Raw genomic sequence first — 23,339 nt, 5'->3', positions numbered from 1 at the left:
ATGTAACACATTGTGCACATTGGAAAAAAGTACTATTTAACCCAAAATGTCACAAATTGTTTAATAAAGATGTGTTACAAAACTATATCATTCTTTTCTTTTAATATGCAGTGCCAATTATAGTTGAGCTGTTATCAAAACACAGTGCTGACCTCGAGCGTGTTAGACACTAAGAAGAGCATATTGGGTTCTGGCTTTATATACACACACATACAAAGTTTTGCTGAAATTTGAATCTCAAGTATAACTATGATCAGCAGTTTTCATTGTTTGAATTTGCATTTATGAGCCATTCAGTGCTTTAGAGATGATTTTTTTTGCATCAAAAGACAAATTTTGTTCATTGTTTTCACGAATATGAACTATAATTTTTTATTTTAATTGACAAAATTACACAACAATTTATAGGAAATATTATATAAAGTCTCTCTTTTTTATCTATAAAGATATATGCAGTCATTTCATAGATCCACGCTTTGCCCCAATGTATATCACTTATTGATGTGTGTCCAGATATAGAACTAGTAGGTAACTTATAACGCAATTACTATAGAGTAGGCAATACCCCACACCTTATGGCCTGTCATTGCATAACAATCTGCTATTGAAATGGCAACCCAAAAGAGCAAGTTAATGTGTCAGATGCTGTGAAAGCGAGCTCCAGCAAAATAAACCATCTCACCTCTAAAGAGAACCTTTGGTTGCCATTGGTTACAAGGCTTCACTGCACTTGCCCCCATTTAATTGCCAAGTCCATCGTCTTAGGCAATGTATCATTGAATTACTATTACTAACCAGTAGCTTTAATTAATATGTGATATAGCTATATTGCTATAACTTAAGCATTTGAAAAGCTGTTGAGGAACTAGAAATCCCAGCAAACCCTGTAAGCAGCAGATTGTCTACTGCATTATAGTATGTGAAATGGAGGAAAATAAATCTAACATCTTAACCCCTGTTTATCCAACTCTGTCCCATGTAAGAAAAAAAAACAATTATTTATAAATCATTTTACCTTTTGAAATCCATTCTACCATTTCTGAATATTAATAATATTTTTTTTTCTTTTATTTCAACTTCCCTTTTGTGAATATCTGCAAAATAGCAGCATGGAGCAGCACTGTCTGGGTGTTACAGATGATTATTCAACATGGTCACATCCCGTGTGATTTTTTGTAATATTAATCCAGACACAGAAACACGTTGCTCTTATCTAATTATTAACCCTGCATGAATAAGGTATTCTTTTTTTCTGTGGGACAATGGTTACAATTGACATTGTGAATAAAATGTTTAGACAGCTTTCCTTTGACACACATAAAAATTCAATTTTTTTTTTAATACATATTTGCTGTATCAATCATTATGTCAAAAAGTCTGACAAACTGACCAGTTATTAATTTTCATTATCACAGCTACTCAATGAATTAAAAGTCAGTTCAAGACCTTGTAATATGTCTTCTGAAAGAGGTGCAATATCATACATCAATATAGTCAAGAGAACATATCAACATAAGAGGCAAAATGGCTATAAAGAAAAAAAAAAGGGGACAGGGTCACTTCTCAGGGCACCTGGGAGAGCAAACAGGAAGCTTTTAACTAGTGTTTTAATTAGCACAGATATTATTTCCTGAACTGTTCCCTACTTCTTCTTTTTCTAATTGCTGACAGGTGTGTTTGTGTTTCATGACTGCGTTTTCAGCCAATAAAATCCTGGAAATGTTAAGTGGCATGTCAAATGTCTTTACAAAACGTGTAAATAATCTAATTGCACAAAAGAAATTATAACTAGCAAATTAATTGCATCATGTCATTTTTATGATGCCATGTAAAGAATATAAAGGCATCTTATATACCTTTGACACATTACATTTAAATATAGTGCACATTTCAGGAATCTTCTAGCAGCCAGGTGTATGCAGCACCACAAAAATGACTACTCTGCTTTGAGAAATAAATGCAAGATTCTCTCAGGCATTAATCTAAGCAAGGTTGTGCAAACTTAAAATAAAATTAGTTATTTTTGGGTTTACCTGTTACCAATACAAGTTAGATACATACTTTGTGTTTTCATTTCCACTTTAATTTAAATTTTCCATCTTTTTCTGGTATTGTTGTCAAAATTTAGTGAGCCCTAAAACTGGACTATTATGTGAATTTTGTTTTAGGGCAACAGATGTATCTTATACAAAATATTCCCTTTTAAAAGAAAGTCATTGTAATAAAAAAACATTGTTTTCCCTGCTTTTCATTGCAAATACAAACAAAGAGTGCTTGCCATTGTCACGTGATTTTTCAGTGGGCCACAAGCCTGAATGTGCCACATTGCAGTGTTTACTATGTGCAGACATTGGACATATTACCCCCTTTTTAATCTGTCTAAATATTTTAATATTGCATAGTGTTACGTATAACCTACAGCTTCATATTATTTCTCGAGTCTTGAATTATATTTTGCAGGTCACAGCACTGTGTCTGAGTTCAGCAGAATAAGAACCTGCTGTGTTTTACATTAGTCACTAGCCAATCGCCAGCAATGTACACTAGTGGTTTGCTAATCTGTTAGTGATGCCAGATTTTCCAGAAGGCAATGTAGTTTTTTGTGCCTTTGTTGGTAAATTATTTGCATTGGCTTGGCCTTTATGTTATTGGTTGGTTCACAAGATTTAGAACCAATCCTGCTATGGATATCAATAATATGACAGCCTGGACTGTAAAAAGTGTTATGGCCTAATAATTTGAGACTTGGCACAGTAGAAAAGGTTGCTTAATTATTGACAATTATTGATTCATGATCAGAATTATTATACATAATTATTTATATATTACTTTAAAATATATAATCTACATCATGTAACGGAGTATCAACCTTTCATGGTGACTTAAAATGTAAGAGCATTAGGTGTTTTAAGGTATTTGTGTTATGAGGGTGTTTTTTTACCTTTTGGTTTAAAAAAACACTAGCAGTTGAACCTTTATGATGTTTTATATTAGAATATTGTTATGTTTTATACAGAATATTGCAATTTCGGTAAACAAATACATCAGGTTTTTTTTTTTTTTTTTTTTGCATTCTCGGGACTAGTTTTTTTTCCCAACTACAAGTACTCATATAAACAAGGTATTACTCTAACAGGATACATATTTTCCATCACTATAAAGACATTTTACTTTTATGTACTTACTATATAAGGGGTTGCAGATTACAAATTACAGATTGTATTTTACAGCATCTTCAAAAAGCATTCTACAAACTGTTTTACATATTTAGTTATAATTCTTACAGCATTGCCATTACCCCACTGGGCAACATGAATTGCCATTTCCCAGAGGTAAATGATTGCGGAATACATTCATGCAGGTTCCAGGGAACATTATACACTGATCCCTGCATTAAATAAAATGGTTATTCTGTTTAGTTTCGCGTATTGGGGTTTAGGCATTTTTGGTGTCAGTCCTTTACTAACTACTGCAGGGAAAGCAATGCTGATTAAAAGGAACAAGCCATGAATAAAAAAAAAATCCAAAGGGCCATATTTCTACCACCAGTACTGTAAACCAACCAGGCTTATGTAATATGTTCTATATTCAGTTTCATCGAGGCTTGGCTCAATCAGTTAAAGTTGTTCACATTTTGGTTACAGTTACATGTTAGATCAGATGACATTAAGGCCTTTTAACAGTATATAGCCTGCACTACATTTTAACCACTATTATTTAATTTTACTCTAGTAACTTTGTCCTCAAGATTTAGCTGGTTAAATTAAAAACATGACATACAGTATATACATACAGTAGACGTATACAAAAGAGCTACTCACAAGAGCTTAGAAGATTTGCTTTACAGGTAATACAAATCATTACATAGGGGTTACTTACTAACTCAGTGCAGACACTCCCAGACTGCCTTTAGACTTTTCACCTGGGCAGAGTTTGCTACGATTGCTCATTTTCCAAAGCCGTGTTCTGCCAGTTACGTCTGAGCTTCAGTCTGCCTTGCAATGGCTTTCATTCCTCTTCTTTCAGTTAGGGGTTAAGGAATTAATTTAATATATCTAAAAATTGGCCGCCCCTTCTAAGCTTTTCCTCCTCACCCCTTCCAAGCCAGGAAAAACACATTCCCCTCCTTTCTCGTGGTTAACCTTTATCTTTAAGATAACTTTAGCAAAGAAAATTTTTAAAAATCTGCTTTGGGTGCCTGCCTCCTCCTCTCCGCACTCTCCCCTTTCTCTTTCCGCCACTCAATTCACTGAAAAGCCTTTCATCTAAAGAATGTGTTACACATTTTAACACCTTTTTTTAAACTAATTCTTTTTTTATTGAAGTAAAGAGATTTTTTTTTTTTATTACACCAGACATCCTTTTTTTTATTCTCTCATTTTTATTTATGCAAAGCATAAAACCTGGAAGCTGATGCACAACTGAAAGATGGGCTTACTTGTTTTCTTTTGTGCTACAATCCCTTGCTTTCCTTTTGTCCTAAGTATGGGTACTTGTTTGACTGGCATGGCTTATTGGAGAATAACAAGCGTAACTCTACCTCTTTTGTCATGGGACAATTCTCCCACAAATCTTGAACAGTGGGCATTCTTCCTCGCACACTATTGGGTGTGCACTGGAATTGAAAGAAGTGCTGAAGGCTGCTACTTCATCCCCTCCCCAATCTCTTTGTGTTTTTTTTTTTTTCTTCTTCTATCACCCCCTCCCCAACACCTCCTCACTTTGCCTGGCCGGAAACATTTAATTGTCCCCTTTTTGCAGAGAAAAAAAAATATTAATTGAAAGGTGCCCTGAAGCTCACCTTTTAAGTTTTATCACTAAGTAAATATTATGTGTCAGGGAAGAACGAGTTAAATTCTTTGTAAGGTTTAAAGATTTTTTTTTTGGTGGAAAGGCTAATGTAACATTTTAGATGTTCTCTTCTGTAAGCCGCTCTCATATTTCCAGGTGGTATGATAATGTATGTTGTACAGGCTTAAAATCAGCAGGGAGGAGACCATTTTCTTCTGTGCTAAGACCTTCTACCATAGAACAAAAGTCCCAAGCCCCAGCATAACATGTGCTGTGTTTATCAGTTATGTCGACTGAGGTAAAAAAAAAAAGGAATTATTGTAAGAATGTTGTGCAATATTTATTGTAGCGGTTTGCATCGTCTTCTTTTTTAAGTTTGAGTTATTCATTTTTGTTTCCGTGTGTGTGTGTTCTTTAATTAGCTTGTATTTTAGAGGATGGATATTTTACGTATTTCAGAGATGTAATGTTTTGATTTGGTGAAAGAGGGGATGGTTCAAGTGATGGAGAAGGGGGGCTGTGGGGAAAAAGCTAAAAGGGGAAGAACTAACACCTCTAATCCAGCTTCTGGTAAATAGGCTGCCAGCTTTTAGAATGAGTTTCCTTTCTATTAGTCAGAATATTATGCTAAGCCTTAAGCATTAGTTTTTTATGTTGCCATAGCAGCGCTGTTCCTGCAGGGTTGTGACCTGTGATGATTACAGTACAAAGCTTATAGGGTCTTGAAACCCCCTTTGAAGATGAAAAGTCTTTGATGGTTTATATTTATGCAAATCTCTTAGATATGATTTACCCAACTGAGATTGAATAGAGAGATGATTAAAATTCTCAGTTCCTTTGATATCCATCAATGGCTGAATATTTCTTTAAAAAAATGAATTGGACAAACCTGTGATTTTTGCCTGTTTTTTTTTTTTTCATAAAGAACTTTATTGTACCTGTAGACATTTCTTATCTTCCAGTAAATAGGAAGATTCCCATTGATGATGTATTATGATGTACTATGAGAGTTGCGTTATTTATGTTGGTCATTGGGAGTTTTCTCTACACTTTGCTGTGTGCTGTGATTAATCATTTTTGTTACTATTATTGTTTTTGTTCCCATTATTAATCGTTATGAAATAATTAATAATGGGAACAAACTCCACTTCCAGCAGCTGAAATAGTCTATTTTGAAGTTTTACTACAGGTAGACTTTCACTTATACAGTACCCTGATGTGAAAAATAAATATATACCTAATATATTAAGATGTCCTACATAAAATATTGCTATATTGTCTCTAACCCTATCACTGTGCAGAAAATAGTATCAGTAATGATAGAGGTACTGGAAGGATAGGTACTTTTTAAACTTTATGTACTTCTCATATCTGATAATCACTAAATATACCACTTAGAAGACTGCATAGATGCATGACTTTACTTAGCATGACACTTTGATCTGCTCTGACTTCATGCAATACAAAAATAAAGATTATATTACAGGTGCAGGTATTCTGTTGCATTATGTATATTTTCTATGCAGCTGCTAATGTGCAGAAAGTCTTCAAGTGGACCTGACTTTTTTATAGGAAACTTTTAGAAATGTTTATTGTGCCTAAGCAATGTCCTGAAAAAAATCGACCTTTTGTCATGAATTTCCTATGAAATTGAACAGTGCATTTCTTGATATTCATGGGTGCGTTGGTGCTCCTGTGCCTTGGTCCTCATAGCTACATATCTGCAGTGTGAGATCTAAGACACTGCTGCTTCTAGATCTTGGGATTTGGTGATTCCATTATTGTGCTGCTCCCTGTTCTCCTTGTTGGAGGTTCTTACATGAAGAATCAAAACTCTGCCTCTACGAAGATGGCTGCCTCCATGCAGAGACAGAGTGCAGATCAAGGCATGATAAATCAGTAAAGGGAACGGATCAGCTGCAGAAAGAACACAGTCAATAATGGCGACGATCTTTATCATCTGCTTCCATTTTTTGGGGCATAGTTTCCACAGTTAATTTCCTCTTTAAAGTAAATGACTGCGAGAGAAATGAAGGCTGCCCATGTTGACCTTTCTTTGAAAATAGTAGTTTACTGGCTCCAATGCCAACCCTCTGGTTTCAATCATTGATGAGGTATAGACCTGGAAAGGGACATAAAAGTCAGAAAAATGTCTGATTTTGTCACTATCTGTATACTTGTTCCAGATTGTAGTCTCAGACTATTAAAATCAGAGGTTCTGCATGACAGCCAGGCAACTAGCATTTGCAAAATGAGAAGTCAACAATGGCGGCCTTCGTGTTTCTCTTAGGAAAGGTCTACTTCAGGGATGTTCAACTTGTGGCCTGTGGAGCTCTCTGATGGGGCTTGCAACCTCATACCAAGTAAGCGCATGCCCATGCTATGGGGTGGCGGGTCAGCAAGCCTAGATCATGATTAACAGGTTGCCAAACCCCCTACCCAGAGCATCAGAGTTCATGGAGCAGGCACCAGCAATGGAGAAAGGCAGTCGCGGAGGGAGCAGAAGTCGAATAAGCCAATGCTTCCTCTGTAGCGCCAGTTCCTGTCCCAAGCAGAGTGATACCAAGGGACCTTTCTGATAGCCTGAGAGCAATGCTAGCAGAAGCTGGAAGAGTAAGAGGAAAAGGTCATTGTAATAAACATCACATACACTGCACTTTTGCAATGGGCGTATAGCACCTGCGGCTTTCCTGCGGGTTAACTGAACTGAGCCATAGATTTCTATTACATCCTGTAGGTTTGGTGCGCTTTCTGAAAGAAGGTGCACCCCACCTGCAAGATGTAATAGAAGTCTGGCTCAGTGCAGCTAACCCACAGGAAAGCCACAGGTGCACTGCGCTACACCCACAGTGATGGCAGACCGAAGCGCATCAGTGCGCACGCAGCTTTATAGGGGGCTCAGGACAGCAAGAGCTCATTTACATTTGTGGTTTGGGGGTTGGTAAATTCTCATAGTTCATTGTGGCCTGTGACCGGTTATCAAATCACTTAAGTTGCCCTCACTCTTTAAAATGCTGGGTACCCCCTTTGCACCCAAATGAAGTAGACTTTGGGGTTGATTTACTAAAAGCAAATATACTGTGCACTGCAAGTGCACTTGCTCCAGAGCTTAGTAAATTAGGTTAAGCATCACTTTGCAAAGAATACTCAATCACATGCAAGGAAAATAAAAAACAGCATTTTTGCTCTGACATGATTGGATGATAGAAATCAGAAGAGCTTCCCCTCCGATCTAGAGTAACTTGCAGTGCACAGTACATTTGCATTTAGTAAATCGACCTCCCTGTTTCTACAGGACTTTATTTTAAGTCATGTGTTTTAATACATCAATGTGTTGCAATACAAAAACTTCAAAAGACGCATTTCATATTACCTCTGCCAGCTAGTGCAGATTCATGCACCATAATGTCAGTTTTGTGTCTGCCATATCAGCTGCCAACCTAGCTCAGGTTTAATTGTTTCCTCTGTCAAGACAGAAACTGATAGGTAATCTCTTTAATAGGAACATAGACAAAACCAAAAAACATTTTTTTCTAGAGTGTGGAATGGAGCATCTGATGGTGTTTTGTTGCATTCCATGCCTTCCTGTCCTGGTGTTGATGCCACCCTCTAATTCATGTAGGGGCTTTACAGGGACAGGCAGTGAGGGATAATCAACCCATTGGGATCACAGACAGAAAAAACACCTGTCATAAATGTGTACTCTCTATCCAAAATTTAAAAAAATTCAGCCAGAATTATGCTTTAAAGCTAGATTTGCCAATGCTGCTATTTTAATGGATACCGAAGACGAAAGTTGTTGTTATTTGGATAAAAACAAAGTAATGTTTAAAGTAAATGGTTAGTAAATGGTTTGAATGGCTAAATTTAGGTGTTAGCACTTAAAATTTATAAATGATTTGCAAAAAAAGAGTATATAGCTATTTAGGGGTTAGCACTTAAAATGTATAAATGATATGCAAAAAAAGAGTATATGACTATTTTCAGGTATAATAAATTACCGCCTTTCCTTAAAAAATCAAAGTGAAATTTTCTTTGATACAGAGAGGTGCTTTGAAAATTTGAAGCTGATATAACAAAGGGCGAAACTGTCGAGTTTTCTGGGCACCAATGTATACATTACCTCCAGAGCTAAAGATGTTAAAGAATACCATCAATGTAGTTAGCCTTTATTCGTTTATTGTGAATCCATGTACATGATATTATAGTGAGTTTTGTTGTTATTGTAATATAGTTGCCCAACTGCTTTACACTTTCTATTACTCCTAATTTAGAAAATAATAAAGGAATGAATACATTATTTTTCATTTCAGTTCACAGAAAAGTATCTACACCATTTAAAAGGCAGAAAGCTTTTACGGCCAATTTATTTGGTCACGTTTGTGGAAACTGCCATAGGACTACTCAACTTTAAGGTAAGTGTAACAAGAGCAAATATACAGTTACCACTGCAAGATTAATTCTGATTGGTTGCTGTAGTTACTACACAACCCTTTAGGGCCCATTTACATCAGCATTTCGGATGTTTCTTTACCTGGTGTGATTTCTATTGAAATGGATGATAACACATCAAAGTGCATGTCAATGTTCATTGCCATGTATTTTTACCACTCATTGCAATGTACTTTACATTGCACATTAATGAGTGTACTAACACACTTCTACTCACATTCACTTTTTGGGTTGATTTACTAAAGGCAAATAGGCTGTTCACTTAGCATAGTGAATTAAATGAAGCTCTAGAAGTAGAGGTACCGGTAAGGCTACCTCTGGATTTTAGTAATGCCTTCAATCATTCAAATAAACAAAATTAATTTTTACCTCAATCCATGTGCTAAGGGAAAATTCTCTTGGAATGTAAACAGCATATTAGCATTTAGTATATCAACTCTTTTGCCTGAATGTAACACTGCATGCTGCATAAAATTTTCGATAACCATGATGTACATCATGTACAAAAATTGTATTCAAAAGTTTTATAGCAATATATTTCATATTCAGCATGTTATAATTCAGAGATGTACATATAGAATTACAATAAAGAATTATGTAGAATATTGTGTCTAATTGTACTAAATTGTGCCTATGTTTTATAATAAAATGTGTTTTTTTTTTTGGCCAAATATGTCATAAATGTGTTAAATTGTCTGGAATTTAAAATCATTTTAGCATTCATCTTCATGCTACCAGATATATTAAAAGGAATATTCCTTTTTTTAAATCTAGGGCTGTGTAGGAATTTATTTTTTAGGTTGAAATCATTGAAGTGAACTAGGACTGCGGAATAAAAGTAACCACACAATGCAGCTTGTGTTCATTCCAGTAAGGCATAGTAACCATTTCCCTAAATGTCCATGTATTAAACAATACTGCTGTCTACAAGCCCTAAAGCTCTGCTGGCACCTGTTAAACTGATAATAATCCAGACGCAGTCCCCATTGCTTGAAGCTCATTTTAATAGTTTGGCTTGCCTCACTGGGACATTTGCCTCATACTTGTACCTTACTTACATTAAGCTTTAGAAGGACCATATTAAATTATACTTTCAGAGTATGTGAGACATCAGTATAGTGCACATAGGTGTCCCTAAAAAGTGAACCTATTGGAGCTTCTTAGCTCTAATACAAACGTTAAAATAAGCAATGTTTTTTTATGCTTATTGATATCTGAGGATCTTGCATAGGTTCTAGGTATATATAATCTCTACTAATCAACATAGTGCATATAGGGACTTTTATTTGTAAAAAGCGTTACTTGTTTATTAATAACAATGTTTTAATTGAATTACCTTAGACCCCTTTCACACTGAGGCGTTTTTGGGCTAAAAAATAGCGCCTGAAAAATGGCTCCCCTGCAGTCTCAGTGTGAAAGCCAGTGCTTTCACACTGAGGCAATGCCCTGGCAGGACGTTAAAAAAACTCCTGCAAGCAGCATCTTTGGAGCGATGTATACACCGCTCCTAAAGCACCCCTGCCCATTGAAATGAATGGGCAGCGCTGCCGAACTGCCAGCAAAGCGCCAGCAGTGGTGCTTTGCGGGTCATTTTAACCTTTTTGCCCTGTATCTGAAAGGTGGCTTACACTGACACTTGGGGCTGAGAGAGAGGAGAGAGAGGCACACAGGCAGATTTTACCACCCCTTCCCTTTGGATGCCCATACAGAGAAGCCTTTGTATTTTGTGAATGAGTTCATGTAATAGAAAGGCTTCTGTGATTGGGCAGGAGGATGGAGAAGGGCAGGCATAGAAGCTGCTCTCACGCTAATATTGAAGATGCTTAGACCTGAACCATCAGTGTAGGGCTCCCAGAACTACAATGATAGCGATCTTTAGGGAGTGCAGTAACACTGTCAGATAATAGAGATAAGTCCATGGAATGTCATGAGTTTCCTTGGACTTACCTCATAGTGTGCCTTCACTTTTTACAAAGACGTTCAATTGGAGCAATTCAGCTTTAAAAGGCAAGGTTATCAATAGATAGAATGCACATTTCATGCATGAAAATAAGCATCCATTTCGCAATGTTGATGTTTCAGTTATAGTCAGCACACCTTAGTAAGGCTGCTTTCACACCAAGGTGTCGGCAGTGACGGCGTGTCAGGGCTGGCTCAGCCCTTCCTTCTCTGAGCTGGCTGCTCAGCTGTCCGCTTATTGCCAGCTCTCATCTCTCTCCACAGTTAACCAGCTGTGGTGGATCTGCTCGTCAGTTTCGCCTACTTAAAGATCTCCAGCTCACTTCATTCCTGTCTTCGCCTTGGTCACATCACAAGAAACCATCTCCCGTGTTTCTGTTTAAAGACTGGCTTTGCTGACATCCCTTCTGGTTCCTTATCCTGCTTGCTGTTCCTCTACTTGGATCCCTGACTTCTGGCCTGGTTGATTACCCGATCTGATTACTGAACTCTAGCTTGGCTGATTACCCGATCTGGTTACTAAACTCTGGCTTGGCTGACTACCCGATCCGGTTACTGGACTCTGGCTATGCTTTGACTACGCTTACTCTATTTACCTTTTTATTTTTATTAATAAACAAGTGTGATTTAACTGTACTTCTGTCTTGGTCTGGTTCATGGTTTCTGACAGTAGGCGAAGGCCATGAATTCAGAAGATACAGTCAATCCACTTGTTGGTAATATTTTTTTCCAGATTGGATGAGCAAGATCACCGCATGGATCAGTTTGCCATGGCGTTACAAACACTCCTGTAATCCCGGCTCACCTGGAATCCCCCACTGTGGCTGCTCCAGTATAACCTGAGTTGCAGGCTGTCCCTGCTGCTGCGCCAGTCTCTGTGCAGGCATCCGCCTCGAGTATTACCTCTATAAGAGGTATGTCTGGTTCTGCCCCGCTTCCCCAGCGATTTGGGGGCAATCCAGTTCAATGCAGAGGGTTTCTCAACCAAGTTGAGATATACTTTGAGATGCTGCCCCAGGCGTTTCCAATGGTCAGAAGCAAAGTAGGGTTTGTGATATCTTTGCTTTCTGAGAGAGCCTTGGCCTGGGCTAACCCTCTATGGAAGTTGTAAAAACCTGTTGTCTTGAGTTACCCTGACTTTGTGGCCTCCTTTAAAAGGGTATTTGACGTTCCGTACTCTGGCAGCAGAGGTTGCTTGGAACAGTGAGGCCCTTGTGGCTGCTTTTTCTCATGGTCTCTCAGATTACATGAAGGATGAGATAGCAGCTCGAGATATACCCACTGAGCTGGAGAGCTTGATCTCGTTTGCCATCCTCATTCACTCCAGACTCAGAGAAAGACTTTCTTTTAAGGAGTGCTTGCGGAAGCCTCCTATACGTTTGCCTCCTAACTTTGCAGTCCCATCCATGCCTCCCTCACCTCCCATGCCTCCTGGTACCGAGTCGGTCAGTGAAGATGAACCCATGCCCTTTGGCTTTATGCGTCTCTCTGCAGATGAGAGAGCCTTTAGGAGGAGGGTGAGATTGTGCCTTTATTGTGGCCAGACAGGTCACTTTTTAAAGTCTTATCCTACCCGTCCTGGGAACAACCGAACCTTGAGGTCCTGTCATGGACAGACCTTAGGTGGTGTTGTGTCATCCCCAGTTATCCAGAAGGCTAAGCCCCTGGTTTCAGTCACCCTTTCTTGGGCTAAGTCGTCTATCGAGACACAGGCTCTAATCGACTCTGGGGCTGCAGGTCTGTTCATTGATGCTGCCTTTGTATCAAAGCTCTCAATTCCACTGCAGCTGCGTGACACTCCACTTGCCATTGAGGCTCTTGACAGGAGACCTCTACAGCCTGCCCATGTTACTCATGGGATGGTTCTGTTGTCCATGGCCGTAGGGGCTCTTCACCATGAGATAATCCAATTCCAAGTTATTTCCTCTCCTAAGTTTCTGCTGGTTATTGGTTATCCTTGGTTACAGAGGCACAACCCCTCTTTTGATTGGCTCCATGCTGAGGTTCTCTCCTGGTCACCACAGTACAGTGAAACATGCTTCCAGAAGGTAGCCAAGGTCCTGTGTACCTCTTCACTCTCCTCCCTGCCAGAGGAGTACCATGATTTTAGTGATGTCTTTGACAAGGTCAAGCCGGTAGTTTGCCTCCACACCGACCGTATGATTGCGCAATTGACCTTTAACCTGGTGCCACTCCCCCCCGTGGCCGGGTTTACCCTTTGTTGGTCTTGGAGGATAAAGCCATGGAGGAGTATGTTGCAGATGCACTTTCTCTGGGTTTCATCCGCAAATCCTCGTCTCCTGCTGGTGCTGGTTTCTTCTTTGTGAAGAAGAGGAGCGGTGAACTGAGACCTTGTATTGATTATAGGGGTCTCAATCGTTTAAGAATGCCTACCCGATCCCGTTGATTACAGAGTTATTTGACCGCCTCAAGGGAGCAACAGTTTTCACTAAGCTTGATCTGAGAGGGGCTTAACAATCTTGTGAGGATTAAGGAGGGCGACGAGTGGAAATCTGCGTTTAATACCAGAACAGGCCATTATGTGTATCTCGTAATGTCTTTTGGCTTTTGTAACGCCCCGGCAGTTTTCCAGGAATTTATTAATGATGTCCTCCGAGATTTGTTGCAGTTATGTGTGGTGGTTTATCTCAATGATATCCTCATATTTTCCAAGTCCCTGGAGAGCCACCACACAGATGTCTGTCGTGTGCTTCAGAAATTAAGAGAGAACAATCTCTATTGTAAACTGGAGAGGTGTGAGTTCCATCGGGAACATGTTAAATTCCTGGGCTATGTCATTTCCACTGCTCTTTTTTCGATGGACCCAGAGAAACTTTCGGCAGTCCTACAGTGGCCCTGACCGGTGGGGTTACGTCCTCTGCAGCGTTTCCTGGGTTTTGCCAACTATTATCAGAAGTTTATCCGTAACTTCTCATCTCTGGTCAAGCCCCTGACCGATATGACCAGAAAGAACGGTAACCCACAGAGTTGGTCTCTGGAGTCCATTAAGGCCTTTGAAAGTCTCAAGGCTGCCTTTGTTTCTGCTCCTGTGTTGGCACGTCCTGATCCTACATTACCTTTTATCCTTGAGGTTGATGTTTCTGAGGTGTTGGCGCCCTTCTGTCTCAACGTCTTACCTCTGAGAGTGCTATGCATTCTTGTGGCTACTTTTCCAAGAAATTGTCACCTGCTGAGTGCAATTACGAGATTGGCGAGATTGGTGACAGAGAGCCGTTGGCAATCATTTTAGCCCTGAAAGAATGGAGACATCTCCTCGAAGGTACCACTGTGCCGGTTCTCATTCTTGCTGACCATAAGAATTTCATATTCTTTTCTGAGGCTAAACGCCTTTCTCCCAGAAGGGCGCATGCGATGGGTTCTTTTTTTGTCAAGTTTCAATTACATTGTCTCATTCTTACCCGGTACTAAGAATGTAAGGGCTGATGCCTTGTCACGACAATTTTCCTCCACTTCCAAGTTGGAGTCAGTTCCTGTTCTTATGATTCCTCCTGATTGTATTCTGGCTATGGTTCGCACCAATCTTACTTCTCCTTTGGGTGACAAAATTGTTGCTGCTCAGGTCAATGCTCCTCCTGAGAAACCTTGTGACCGCTGCTTTGTCCCAGAGTATCTCCGTACTGCCGTGCTCCAGACTTACCATTCTCCCAAGGCTGCTGGCCACCCTGGTAAGAATCAACTAATTTGGCCCATTTCCCAACAATTCTGGTGGCCTAGTCTACGTGCTGATGTAACCGCCTTCGTAGCTGCCTGTTCCGTGTGTGCTCAGAGTAAGACTCCATGACACCTTCCAGTGGGCCTCCTACAACCCATACCCAATGGAGAGAGGTCCTGGACCCACCTGTCCATGGATTTCATTGTGGAGTTGCCCAACTTCCAAGGCAACACCGTTATCCTTATGGTGGTTGACCGGTTCTCAAAGATGTGTCATTGTATTCAACTTAAGAAGTTGCCCACTTCTAAGGAACTGGCTTCCATTTTTGCTCGGGAGATCTTTTGTTTACATGGGCTATCAAAGGTGATTGTCTAGGACAGGGGTAGTCAGTTTGTGTCCCGGTTCTGGTGAGCCTTTTGTGCACAGCTGGGAATTCAGCTTGCTTTCTCCTCTGCGTATCACCCGCAGTCTAATGGGGCCACAGAACGAGCCAATCAGTCCTTGGAGCAATTCCTACATTGCTATATTTCTGACCATCACAACAACTGATCAGACCTATAACCATGGGCAGAGTTTGCTCACAACAGTGCCTTAAATACTGCTTCTCGATTGTCTCCGTTTATGGTGAATTATGGTTTCCAACCTTCCATGTTGCCTGACTCGTTTGTTCCGCAGAGGAGCATCTCCATGGTCTTCGTTCCACTTGGGCACAAGTCCAGGAGGCTTTTCGTCATGCTAATGATAGGTACAGACTCCATGCTGACCGCAGACGCCTGCGCCTTCTTACCATGGTGGGGGACAGCAAAAACGACGGTAAAGCGCCGCTAAAAATAGCGGCGCTTTACCGCTGACACCTCGGTGTGAAAGCAGCCTTACTAAGGTGTGCTGACTGCAACTGAAACATCAACATTGCAAAATGGATGCCTATTTTCATGCATGAAATGTGCTTTCTAGCTATTGATAACCTTGCCTTTTAAAGCTGAATTGCACAAATTGAGCTTCTTTGTAAAAAGTGAAGGCACGCTATGAGGTAAGTCCAAGGAAATTCATGACATTCCCTGGACTTATCTCTATTATTTTCATCTGACAGTTTTACTGCACTCCCTGAAGATGGCTATCGCTGTAGTTCCGGGAGCCCTACACTGATGGTTCAGGTCTAAGCATCTTCAATATTAGAGTCAGTGCAGCTCCTATGCCTGCCCCTCTCCGTCCTCCTGCCCAATCACAGAAACCTTTCTATTACATGAACTCGTTCACAAAATACAAAGGCTTCTCTGAATGGGCATCCAAAGAGAAGGGGCGGTAAAATCTGCCTGTGTGCCTCTCTCTCCTCTCTCACAGCCCCAAGTGTCAGTATAAGCCACCTTTCAGATACAGGGCATAGCTGCCCTGTGTGTTCTCTCTCCCCTCTCATAGCATAGAGAGTCAGTGTAAGCAACCTTTCAAATATAAATACTAGAGATATGTTTAGAAGATGTCATGCACCTCCTTGGACTCATGGTGTGCCTGCACTTTTTAAAAAGTGGCTGAATTCCTGGAATTCAGCTTTAAGGCAACACCAGGGTTTGGAATATTGACTGTTATAGGGCATACACACGGTCGGACTTTGTTCGGACATTCCGACAACAAAATCCTAGGATTTTTTCCGACGGATGTTGGCTCAAACTTGTTTTGCCTACACACGGTCGCACAAAGTTGTCGGAATTTCCGATCGCCAACCACGCGGTCACGTACACCACGTACGACGAGACTAGAAAAGGCCGGTTCAGAACCAAGCACGGTACCCTTTGGGCTCCTTTTGCTAATCTCGTGTTAGTAAAAGTTTGGTGAGAGACGATTCGCGCTTTTTCAGACTCGTGGCTTTCAGATCGTTTTCTGCCGTTCAGTTTGTGCTTGTGGGTTTGTATCTGCTCTTCAGTGCGTGCAGTCAGTTCGTATCAGAGTTTTCTGTGTGATCTTGCCTGCTCGTTGCTGTTTTTCAGGTCGCTCTTCACAGGCCTTGCTGTTCTTCAGTGCGTTCTGTTACTTCGTTCTGAGCAGCCGACCGTTTTCTAGCCATGTTTCGTATGTGTACTCCTCGTAGAGTTCGTGCTGTGCGGGAGCTTGGTGTTGGGGTCCTGACCTTGACACAAGTCCAGTCCATGAACAGGGTGGGGAGGAGTTCATGGACCAAGAATTGGTTGCTTCAGCGTGACCAGTTCTGTCATATGCCTTTGCTCCGTGAGATCCGTGAGAATAATCCTGATGATTTCAGGAACTTTCTCAGGATGACGGACCCCGTGTTTCACCGTTGGCTTCGCTGACCCCCTATATTAGCAGGCAGGATACCTGCATGAGGCAAGCCATCACTCCGGAGCAGAGGCTGGTCGCTACCTTGCGGTATTTGGCCACAGGGAGAAGTCTGCAGGACTTGAAGTTCTCGACAGGCATCTCCCCCCAGGCTCTGGGTATCATCATCCCAGAGACCTGTTCTGCCATCATCCAGGTCCTGCAGAAGGAGTATATGAAGGTAAGATTTTTATCCTTTTATATCACATTTTATTGTCTTTAATGTTTGATAATATATTGTATTTCTTTCCTCATTCCCTAATTACCATGCTTGGAATATGCTGTGAATGTCCCCTTTGTCCTCATGCATGCTGGATTTTTATGTAATTATTATTTTAGGTCCTTCATACATATTTGCCCTTCAATAACCTCCCCAGCATGGTGTCTCCTGGCCTATATTCACCTCATGTAGTCACTTAACAATGTATTTTTTCTGCTCCATAGTAGTGCTTTACCCAAAACACCCCCTAAAATGTTTGGTAATGTTATTTTTGATTTAAATTCAGGCAGAGTGCCAGAGGCTTTTTTCTGTGGTGTCCCAAAATAATTTTTAGTAACCCTCCCTCCCCCAACTGCTAAGTCAGCTGATCCCAATTCTCTATCCTCAATCATCTATCTGCTGACTTTGCCAAACCCATACACACTATACCCATCTCTTTTGTGGTCAGATTTATGGCTGAATTACCCAAAGCATGTAGTGCAAGGGCCTGCCTGTATACTTTCCAATGGTACTGTTTAAAGTTTTTGTATCCTATTATTATCTTGATAGGTAATAGCATAATGTCCAAATGTCCTCAAAAGTGTACAGTGTGTATTTATATCTTTGTATTCAGACACTTCTTACCTGTCCAGTGGTCTGCCAATAGTGTAACTAAGGAGGGGCTGTTCCAAGTAAGACCCATTATTTAGGCATTCATCTCTCAATGAAGTGAAGAGGGTTACCTGTCCAAGATTTCCACACACCCCATAATGTTAGAAATGGCCCATGAGAGGGGGGGAGGGGGAATATGATAGGTGTACCTTATACTTTGGCCTTGTTAAATTCCCCTTAATAAATGCTATCTGGAGGTTGCCCCATAATGTTTGTGTCTAATCTGCTTGCCATGTTTCAGAGTAAAAATAGTAATGTTTATTGTTTTTTCCTCAACAGTTTCCTTCCACGCCACAGGAATGGCAGACTGTGGCCTCCCACTTTGCCCAGCGCTGGGACTTTCCTAACTGCGGAGGGGCAATTGATGGGAAACACGTCCACATCGTCCCACCACCCAACTCGGGGTCGTACTATTATAATTACAAGGGGTTTATTAGTATAGTGATGTTGGCGGTGGTGTCGGCTAATTACGACTTCTTGTATGTGGACGTGGGGAAGAATGGCCGGATATCTGATGGTGGAGTCATCGCCCAGACGGAGTTCTACAGGCGTCTCCAGAATGGCAGCTTGGACTTGCCAGCTCCAGAGGACAATGTGGAAGGACTCCCATTTGTGTTCGTTGCTGATGAAGCGTTTGCGCTGGGGGACCACCTGATGCGGCCATTCCCGATGAGGACCCTCACCCCGGAACAGAGGGTTTTTAATTACCGGCTGGCCAGAGCCCGAAGAGTGGTGGAGAACACATTTGGAATCCTGGCCAGCTGGTTCCGCCTATTTCTGACACCTATCCATATGGCAGAGTATAAACTGAACCATATAATACTTGCGTGCTGTGTTCTCCATAACTTTTTACGGAAACATTCGGCCAACTATGCTGGCTCAGTTGGGCCTGAGGCCATAATCCTACATCAAACCACACTGACGGTGCTTGAAAGTTGCCGTCCTGGCTTGCCCTCCCTGAGTGCCCGTGATGTTCGGTTACGCTACCTGGAGTTCTTTGCGGTAGGGGGGCTATCAATATGCCAGACAATATGTGAAGCCTTTTTAAAATAAAAAAAAAAAAAAGAAAATCTTTGTGGACATTTACTGCTTGTGTTTGTTTTAGCTGACCCTGACAGAAATGTTTTGAGTGCAGAAAATGACGTGATTGGGTAACCTTATACAAAGCACTGTTGGCTGTTAGTTCCTAAATGCAAAAACACATTTCACTACAAGTGCACTTGCAACTGCACTGAAACTGCACTTGTAGTGCAAAGAGGATTTGCCCTTAGGAAATAACCCCCACTTTTGCATAAAACAGCTATTACATCACCCCAAAAGTGTTGTAGTGTTGAGACAATAATCCACACATTCTTGAGTAAGCCACTTTTTTATACCTGCACAATCACATGTGCATTTACCAAAGGTTTTTAAAACAAACCAACATGTTTGTTGTATAACAATTTTTGCAGTAGCATTATTAAAAATTGAAATGTCCATTTCAGATAAAACAGGCCTGTGTAAAACCAACAAGAAAGCCAAAAAACTTGAACTTACAAAGTTCACATTAGGTAAAACCTGAAGGCTATATCAGACATCAGTATTTAGGAACTGGGTTTGATATAGCGTTCAGATGAGGGGAAATCACCCCTGGAAAAGCCAAATTTGGAAGATGCACACAAATTTACCAATGTCAACATGTGCTATCTGCCATCAGGGGGGATCAAGGGACGTGTTTTGGGGGAGCAAGCCCTTCCTCAACGCGACTTTATAATTGAGGAAGGGGTTGCACCCCCAAAACGTGTCCATTGATCTCCCGTGATGGCAGATAGCACATGTTGGCACACTGTGTGCATCCTCTAAATTTGGCTTTTCAAAACATTTCCAAAAAATTTAAAAGATTGAAACACAATACAAAAAGTGATTTTGTGGGGTTTTAAATTCGCCCCAAAACATCAATGATGTTATTATTTTTTTTAATAACATCATGGATTTTTTGCTGGATGTTTTGCAGTTCGGCATTACACCCCATGATCTCCCCGATCAGGGTCTGGGCACTTTCTGAAGTAAAGTGTTCTCTATCTCTCACATCACGATCACCTAAAAAGAGATAAAGAAAAAAAAAACAGGTCTCAAAAAAATGTAGGAAAATGCATATGGCCTAAACAATGGTGTTCTAGAGGCCGAAAGAAAAATGTTTGATACGAACGAATAATGGGCCCATGAACATTAAAGTTTACCTTTTAAACGTTACAATTAATCAAAGCATATGGAGCAGCACGAACGTAATAAAGACAGAAAGAATACGAACACAGCACAACTACTTACTTTTTTGCAGCACTCTCCGGATCTTTCGGTACTGCTCTGGCTCTCTCAACTTCAGGTCCGACCACCGCTTCCTGAGCTGATCTTTAGATCTTCGTACCCCGAAATTCCTGTGAAGGCTTTTGACCACTTTCGCCATGATCTTGGCCTTTCTGATGTTGGGGTTGGGGTAAGGCCCATACTTTCCGTCATAGTCGGACTTCTTCATGATCTCCAACATCTCCCCAAAGGACATATTTGTGGCCTTAAAATGTCTGCTTCTGGATCGGGACGTGTCCGGATCCGGGCTTTCCTCCTCCTCCTCCTCGTTGCTAGAATTAGCATGCACCTGCTGTAACTCCGCCATGTGCTCTTCACCCACTGCGCAGAACGAAAAGGGGCGGGGAATAGACTAGAAAGAAAGTCAGGGGCGGGCGGAGTTACACGCATGCGCAGTGTGTATAAAGCGTAACACGCGTGCATATTACGTACGATCTGTGAGCGGAGGAAGGAGCATTGGACACGCCGATCGTAAGAACGAAGGTAAGAGACAAACTTGTGCCTATACTGCTTCTAGATTGAGGCCTATGTTGTAACAAAATTAGGAGAGTTTTGTCTGAAATTAGGCTTTGTCTTGTGTTGTGTCTTGCAGTGAACATGGATATGCTACTCAAAGATAATAACTTCATGTCAGTATTCATAGATATGTTACGGGAGCTGCCCTGTCTGTGGGAGATTAACCACCCTCATTTCAAGAACCAAACAAAGAGGAAGGCAGCACTGGTGCAATTGTGTGAAATTGTGACGCAGGTGATCCCCACGGCAGACATCACATATTTAAAGATATTAATTGGTTGCCTGAGGAGCACATATCTAAGGAAGCGCAAGAAAGTCCAGGATTCGCAGAGATCCGGAGCAGCAGATGACATCTATGTCCCCAGGATGTTGTACTACGACAGGCAGCATTTTATGGCAGGCCAGACTGAACCCAGGTCATCCCTCTCCAGTCTTCCTTCCACGCTTCCTTCCCCCCCGGCTGAGGCTTCTGACGCCCAACCTGGGCCTTCCAGGCCACATGTGGAGGAGCCCAGATTGAGCCAGGTATAGCATTCCTCTAAATATTTCTGCTTGTCCAATCAATGATGTTAACTAGATGTTAGTTGGGAGTACTAATTTAGGATTGTGATTAATGATGCAAAACATTACAACCATGTCCCTTTTTCATACACAGGGATGTCTCAGCCAGGAAGTGGCCGGGCCAAGCCAGCTGGCTGATCTGCAGGTCCCTCCACCCCCCCGAAAAGAGAAAGTGGCAGTAGGAGGAGTGCCCTAGAGGAGGCTGCTATAGGATTCTTTTGGAGGGCTACAGAGGTCCTGGGAGCACCCCACACCATGGAGGAGAACATTGCTGCCTTCATTGCATATAAAATGCAGAGGATGGAGGAGGGCCAACAAGTCATGTGTGAGGCCCTCATATTGGAGGCTCTTGAGAAAGGTATGAGGGGCCAAATGACACCTCAGACACACCTTTGGGATGGTCCTCCTCCTCCTCCTCCTTCTCCTCCAGGTCCCCCCGGTCCTCCCAGTCCTCCTCCTCCTTCTCCTCCAGGTCCCCCCAGTCCTCCTCCAGGTCCTCCCAGTCCTCCTCCAGGTCATCCTCCTCCTCCTGCCACATCTCCAACTGCACAGCCACAGCCCGGAAGGAAGCGTGGAAGGAAGACCAGACAGTGATTGCCCTGGGTTCAGTCTGGTCGGCCAAAAGATGCAGCCTCTTGTGGTACCACAGCCTGGGGACACAGATGTCATCTGCTGCTATCCGGATCTCTGCGAATTCTGGACCAGACTGCCCTCCCTTACATATGGACTCCTCAGGCCACCAATTTTGATGTTCAAGAATTGATGTCTGCCGTGGGGGTCCCAGGCTTCGCTAATTTCTCCTGTTGATCCAGTGTTGCCTTCCTCTTTGTTTGGTTCTGAGCCCTTAATAAAGGATTTTTGTTTTGAATTATACTCTCCTATGTGTTTTACTTCAAAAAGGACAGTTGGTTTGTGAGGATTCAGGTACATTTCAAATATACAATGTGAAATGAACAAGGGACACCAACAACAAACAATCTCCTTGAGATTAAATAATAAAAGATATCAATGGTGTTGGGGTAACTTGACACACAAAACACACCCAAAAATATTCTGGAGTAAAAATAAAAATAACATTGAACAAAGATCAGCCTTGGAAAAAATCAAAACATTAAAGAAAAAAAAAGGCAGAAAATCCAAAAAAAAAAAAAAAAAAAAATAATATAAAACTGTCAGATGTGACAACTAATAACAATATATTCAGGGAATCCCACTAAAAAAACACAAATAAAAGTTTGTGAGAAGTGTGTGTGAATATGAGCAGCAAAACGACTTAATTCTTGTCACATTATAAAGAAGAAGAGAGTGCGCTGTATTAAACCATTTTGAACATTGCAGCGTGACGAAAGTGCTGTATCCATTGCGAACGCTAAGTTTACCAGAACGAGCTGTTCCGTCTCGGAATTTCTTCTGAGCATGCGTGGCACTTTGTGCGTCGGAACAGGCCACACACGGTCGGAATTAACGCGATCGAATTTTGTTGTCGGAAAATTTTATCTCCTGCTGTCCAACTTTGTGTGTCGGAAAATCCGATGGAAAATGTCCGATGGAGCCCACACACGGTCGGAATTTCCGACAACACGCTCCGATCGGACATTTTCCATCGGAAAATCCGACCGTGTGTACGGGGCATTAGTGTGCTCTAAAGGCTACTAGACTTTTGAGCTTGCTTAGCTTCCACCCACATTTTCACTGCTGTGTTGCTGGGAATATTAGCTCACTTAATGAAGAGGATAGCAGAGCTTTTCCAAATTGCTACACTGTAGAATTCTGCCTTGGCCACACTTCTTGGCCTGGTGTACTGTACAATGCTGCACATGCATGGTGATAGGAATGTTCCTGATA

At 41.3% G+C, this 23,339-nt stretch overlaps 1 protein-coding gene across 3 annotated transcripts in view; it reads left to right on the top strand.

Moving 5' to 3' along the window:
• The window catches only part of CLYBL (citramalyl-CoA lyase), a 576,732-nt gene that overhangs the window by 431,308 nt on the left and 122,085 nt on the right, over positions 1 to 23,339 (top strand). For all 3 annotated transcript variants that reach the window (XM_073614445.1, XM_073614447.1, XM_073614444.1), the window contains one exon: positions 9,105 to 9,206. In XM_073614445.1, the coding sequence (XP_073470546.1) occupies positions 9,105 to 9,206 (102 nt within the window). The remainder of the gene's footprint in view (positions 1 to 9,104; positions 9,207 to 23,339) is intronic.

Source organism: Aquarana catesbeiana, linkage group LG02 (genome assembly GCF_042186555.1).
Source record: "Aquarana catesbeiana isolate 2022-GZ linkage group LG02, ASM4218655v1, whole genome shotgun sequence".
NCBI lineage: Eukaryota > Metazoa > Chordata > Amphibia > Anura > Ranidae > Aquarana > Aquarana catesbeiana.
Note: the sequence above shows the minus strand (reverse complement) of the source record. Positions and strands in the feature narration are given on the sequence as shown.